The sequence below is a fragment of the Pseudopodoces humilis genome, chromosome 1, assembly GCF_049639895.1.
Source record: "Pseudopodoces humilis isolate 2021_Gansu_Grassland_sample_001 chromosome 1, ASM4963989v1, whole genome shotgun sequence".
Lineage (NCBI taxonomy): Eukaryota > Metazoa > Chordata > Aves > Passeriformes > Paridae > Pseudopodoces > Pseudopodoces humilis.
The window spans coordinates 28,609,511-28,615,510 of NC_142200.1; the positions used below are offsets into that span (position 1 = coordinate 28,609,511).

Consider the following 6,000-nt stretch of genomic DNA (forward strand, 5'->3'; position numbering starts at 1 on the left):
GATATTCGGAAAAGGGTTTTTTTTCACCTAGAGGGTGTTTGGGCACTGGAACAGGCTCCCCAGGGAAGTGGTCACAGCCCCAGCCTGACAAGAGTTCAAGAAGTGTTCGGACAGTGCTCTCAGGCACATGGTGTGACTCCTGGGGATGGTCCTGTGCAGGGCCAGGGGCTGGACTCAGTGACTCTGATGGGTCTCCTCCATCTCAGCATATTCTGTAATTTCTTCTCCTAGCTCTTAAAAGAATTTGCAATAGTGGTATCTCAGTCAAATCACTTTTCCTCCAACATTATGATACAATAAACTCTCTGATTCTTGCCTGTGTCCATTCTTCTCATAAAGTAATTTCTTATTTATTTTTTTCCTATTTTTTTTTAGACATGTAATTTTCTGGCAGTTGGAAATAATTCAGAGCTGACATGTGCTCATCTATTTGTAAAAGGGGAAGGTTAAAACCTTCTGCTAAAAACTGAATAATATGGAAAGAAGTATGTTCAGCCCAAATTCAGCCTGGCACTTAGCCATATGTTGTTCAACTTGAAGCTTGCCATTGCCACTGATATTCAGATGACTACTCGTGTAATTGCTGACAATCAAGCAATTGTTTAGTGGCAGATCAGGGGCAGAATTCTTACCCCTTTGCAGTAAAAAAAGGCTACTTATTAAAATAATGAAACCAGTTAAACCCAACAACCATACACTTATTTATGAATTCATATGAATGTTACATACCAGATAAAACAGTAATGTAGTACTCAGTTAATAGAAAAACTTAGCAGTGGCCTTGCATCCACCAAGCTAAGTGTCGAAGTCTGAGCTTATAACCAAAATGTGAATGACAAAGTAGAAGAGCAAGTCTGAAGCACTTCTACAATGGTTTAATTAGTCTTACTCAGATATGTGAAAGAGGGAGCATGGGACTGAACCCCTGCATCCTCATAATCCTACCCATTTATCACCTTACATTGTTCCTGACTATCTCAAAAGGAGTTGACATTAAAACACTTCCATAACACACTATTAACACATATCCCATGTATTTCTGCTAATTTCCTACAAAATAAACCAGAACCATAATCGGGACTGAGATTTTCTCTATGATGGTTGTCTGAGAGTGTTCAAGTAATAAATATTCTTTAAATAAAATGCCACAATGAAACAGAGAAATAATGGTTTCAAACACTTTTTTTAGTTCCAGTGATATCACAGACCTCTTCACCTTCACACTGCCATCTATGTACCTTACACTAAGTAAATTTATCAAACCAGACACGTGGCCTGATTGGTCTGTAGTGACCCTACCTGCAAAGGCCCTGATTTATATAATATATGTCCTGTTTTCTTGGGAGCTTAAGGCATGAAGGAGCCCCTCTATCCAACACATATTTCATGTGGAAGGTGGTGTCAGGAGGAGGATGAAGTTTAAAAGCCCCCAGAATTTCTGTACAGTCATGTTACATGGAATTTCAAAAAAAGACACACTTAAAAAACAACCGAACAAAGATGCTTGTGTGGCATGCATCATTCATATGCTCTGTAAACTAAACAGAAAGAAGAATCTTGTGGGCATTCAGAGTGTAATGATCTCCAGAAGATCTCACAGCTGTTGAAATTCCTACATAAGTAGAGGGAGCTTTCCCTGAAAACCTTCTATTTTACACAGCCTAATAGAAAATTAGGCTTAATTTTGCTTTCTGTGGCAGAATATAAACACAGGCTTGTTCAAGGTATTTAGTATCTGCCTAACCTGAGTTATGTGAAGAGTTCTGTCCAAAGCCAGTAGGACTATTCACATGCTCAGACACCTGAGTAAGTGCCTTACTGGATCAGGGCCAGAAATATAATAGTGGGCTAGGTTAAGATGATTAGAAATGTTTTGCTGGCTCCAGTGGCAGCAGGACCTAGCCTTTATTGCCACTTTGCAAAATCTGCTGCTCAACAGGGGAAAAAATCAGGCACTCCGTAGTTCTTTCAGTGTTCTACTGGGTAAAGTTTGAATACAGAACAAATGTAGCTCATTTACCCCTAACTGGAAATGTGCTTTACTGAGAATGCATCAATTTTTCCACACGAAAATAAAATTTGTTGCTTTGTTGTAACTCTTGAAATAAAGTGGTTTTTTCTAATAGGCTGTCTAGATACAAGTTTTGTCTATTTATAACTATAACAAGGAAGAATATAGTTTAAAGAAATGGTAAGGAGACTCCTTTAAGCTTTGTGAGTTTAAAGATGGAATATGTTTTTAATAAAGTAACTTTAATTTTCTAATTGAATGTTGCCGTAATTAGCACTTTTGGAAACTGGAGCTAGGTGGCTGCATGGCTTTTTATTTCTGGTATAGGTGGCTCGTTAACCAGGGATTAACAGACAAACTGGCGCCACGCAGTCCCTCAGTCTCTGGGTAAACCTAATGATTCCTGGCATCACTCCTGCCGCAGAAATCTTTATATTTGTGTGCTGCGGGATCATTAACACCAGGTTGAGGAGCCCTTCCTTCCCTTGTGACAGAATTCCTGACAGGCCTTCTGCAGCGCTAAGTCCCAGACCGACTACAAATTATCAATACTGATTACCGGATTGCTGCAGTGGGGAGGGGACGGCGTGCTCGGCACTGCAGGGCTGGCCAGGCTCCCACAGCCCTCACTTCCCTCCTGTTTGCATCTACAGCTGTCTCATGCCTTGTTCCCAAGGGTGCCACAGCCGGGTTAGAATGCTTTCAATCCACAGCAATTGTTCCTTGGGAGCGGAACATCAGCATTCAGATAAATGCTTTGGTGTAATGCATCGGTTTCAGCCGGCGCCAGGAGGGTTTGGTGTAACTTCGTGCAAAGCGATGAAGAGTGATAACAAGAATCTGCACAAATGAAAATTTGAACAGGATTTGCTTCTTGGGGAGGACACTAATTGTGTTGGGAGCCCTTCGTCCTTATTTTGTGGGATTTGTGTGTGCACGACATTAATAATTGTGAAAACTTGAATTTGAATGCGTCAAACGCAGGTCCAGCCTCATTCCTCTTAAAAACATACAAAAAAAAAACCAAAAAAAAAACCCAAAAAAACACAACAAAGCCCCCAAAACAACAAAAACCAACCCTAAGGAGCGTTAGGGTCTGGACGCTTTCAGCAGCCCGACCCCACGACTGCTCTCCCTCTCCTTCTTCCACACCCTCACTGGGATTTTTTTCGCCCACCCTACCCAGCAGCCTCCCTCGAACAAAGGGGCCGGTGCCGGGCTACCGCCCTTCGCTCCTGCCAGGACCGGCAGGACCAACCGCGACCCGATGGGAACGGGCTCCCCAAGAGCCGGGAGCCCCCCGGGGCCGGGGTCGGGGCCGGGGAAGGGCGGAGGAGCCGCGCCCCGCCCGGTCGCTCCGGGCCCGGCGGGGCGGGATGGGGGCGGCGGGGGCGGCGCGCCGCGGCGGCAGGGCGCGGCTCCTGCGGGAGAGGGGGGGATGCTCTCCCTGCCGCTGGAAAAAACGAGGTAACAACAGCCCCGGCAGCTGCCCCCCGGGAGAGAGCGAGCGGGGCGGGCGCTGCTAGCGCCCACCAGCTCTCCGTGATGCAGTGACCTACTTCGGCCGGTCGCCCGGCCCCCCCCGGCAGACTGCAGGTGCGGGCAGCGCCGGGGCAACGCCGAGCGGCGGCTCCTTCTCGCCCCCTCCCGCAGCCCCGCGCCGTGCTGGGCTGGGCTGGGCGCGGCCGGCCGCAGTGCGCGCCCGGCGGGGTCCGCCCCGCCGCAGCCCCCCCTCCCGGCACCGCGGGACCCCGCCGGCCCGCAGCCCCCGACCCGCGCCGAGCCCCTCCGGGCAGCGGTGCCTCTGCTCGGTTCCTCCTTTCTTCTCCCCACGCGGTTTCAGAGGCAGAGGGGAGCGCTGACTCCGGCCGGCGGGGACGGGTGGAGGCACAGGGATAACTTTACCGTTCGTTTTTGGTTTTATTTTCTTTCTTTTATATATATATATATATATATATATATATATATATATGCACATATATATATATGCACACATATATATATGCACATGTATATATATACATATACACATATATACATACATATACATAATATATATATATAAAATATCTATATGTGCATATATATATATAAAAATATCTTTTCATCTTTAAAATAATGAAAACCGTTTCAAAATTGTGCTGTGCTCATGTGCCGACCTCACCCATCGGTATACAATTAATCCTGATCTCTGGTTAGGATACTAAAACAGCCCCAGGTCCCACCCAGCCTCCCTTTTTTCCCCTGATCAATGAAATTAAAAATATGTTCAGTGTTCTCTTGATTTTTTTTTTCCTAAACTTTTGGGATAGCGAGAAGAACACCCAGTGCAGGTAGCAGACCTATGAGATAGTGGCTGTAGTACTGGCTGAAGGAAAAGAGAGGCGTTTTCTTACCCATTGCTGTTTTAGCCATGCTGGGATGTACAGCTCTCAGAGGCGGTGAAGGCAAAAGGGTCCAGCTACAGCAGTGGAGAGAGGGAGAGAAGACTGAATAAGGCACTGAGTCAGCAGAGTGGGGCTGTGCAAGAGAAGGAGCAAGAGGCAGGAGCCCATGAATAATTATCACTCCTCTACCCAAGCAGATTGGCTCGAGAGGTCCCCTGACATGACTCCTGCAGAGCCAGAATCTCCGGGCATTAAATATTGATCCACCAATAGTGCCGGAGTACAAAGTGCCAGAATGCAGTTTGAAATGGAAATCAGTCCTTGGATGCTTCTCCCCCCTCGGTCTGGCGTTAATAGTACATTCCATGTCAAATGTTTTATGTCTTACATGAAAAAAGCCTATTGGTGTTGAAGGCTCTGCTGTTGCTACCTGTAAAACATGCACAAATTCACTTTAACATATTTCATTCCAAAGATACAACAAGAAGAGGAACCATTGCAAGGGATTTCCTAGACCATTCCAGTAAAACAGTTGCTCAGGTTATTTTTGCCTAATGCAAAGGTACACAGATATCATATACAATTGTTTTATACTGAATGTTTCTGCATTTTAGTACCTGTTTTATTGTCCCCAGACCTAACCTTGGTCCCGTCAAACTTTTCTTAAACTTTTCTTAACCTTGGGAAATGGCAGATGGACCTGTTTACCCTCTCAAAGGGCTCTGGAAATCCTGGAACAGAATTAATGTGGACAGAAGTCAGTAACTACTTTCCTGATGCACTATGCTAAGAGTCATTGGGAAGATGTGAGCTTGAGTCCCTTAAAGTGTTCAGGATGAGGTCTGATATGGTCACTACATGAAAGGGGATGAATATACCCTATACCCTATTCATACTAAGAATTCCCTACACTAATTTTAAGAATCCTCTATCCCTGGCAAGAGGAAAGCCAGCAACATAACTGGCAGCCGCTAAACAAATGTGGTGGAGGTTAATTGAAACATTGCTGGAAATATGGCAGTGATGGGACCTGTTTGTACACCTCATAGGCCTGGAAGCAGTTGCTGGCCTAGAAGAGCCAGTATCCAGGACCTTGGCACAAAGAGAAGGATGCTCCACCTTTACCTTCTCATCTCACTGTCCAGCTGGAGCTCATCTGCCTCTTCCAGGGGATCACTAGCCTTACTGTTAAGAGCTTTCAGGCATACCAGACTCCCACACTGCTTCCAGACAGACAGGCCACAGGGCAGATTTTCAGCTTGCAATTTGGAGGACACTACTTGGGTGTAGGAAAAGCAGGGTATTGGCACCACTGTTCTTCCTTGTGTGGGGCTGTTTGCAGCATAGTATTGCTAACTGTGATGCTCTCACTCTGTGTGTGCTTCCCTAGAACAGGTAACCCACCAGTGTTTGCTTCTTGAGCTTCCTTGAAGTCAATGAAGAGCACCTTTGAGCAAAGCATCACCCAGCACATGAACATAAGGCTAGCTTTCTCTTTTGACACTCTAATGACAACACTGAAAACTAAACTAGGTTTGTTCCTTAAGTGAAAAGAGTAAAGTCTAGAAGTGAGTCTGGGGAGAGAAACATCCCCGTGCACAG

At 45.7% G+C, this 6,000-nt stretch overlaps 1 protein-coding gene across 1 annotated transcript in view; it reads right to left on the reverse strand.

Moving 5' to 3' along the window:
* Window positions 1–4,597, reverse strand: part of STMN2 (stathmin 2) — a 38,445-nt gene extending 33,848 nt beyond the window's left edge. Inside the window, exon 1 of the mRNA XM_005517075.3 lies at window positions 4,408–4,597. Coding sequence (XP_005517132.1) covers window positions 4,408–4,426 — 19 coding nt within the window. The 5' untranslated portion in view covers window positions 4,427–4,597. The remainder of the gene's footprint in view (window positions 1–4,407) is intronic.
* Between the last annotated feature and the right edge of the window lie 1,403 nt (window positions 4,598–6,000).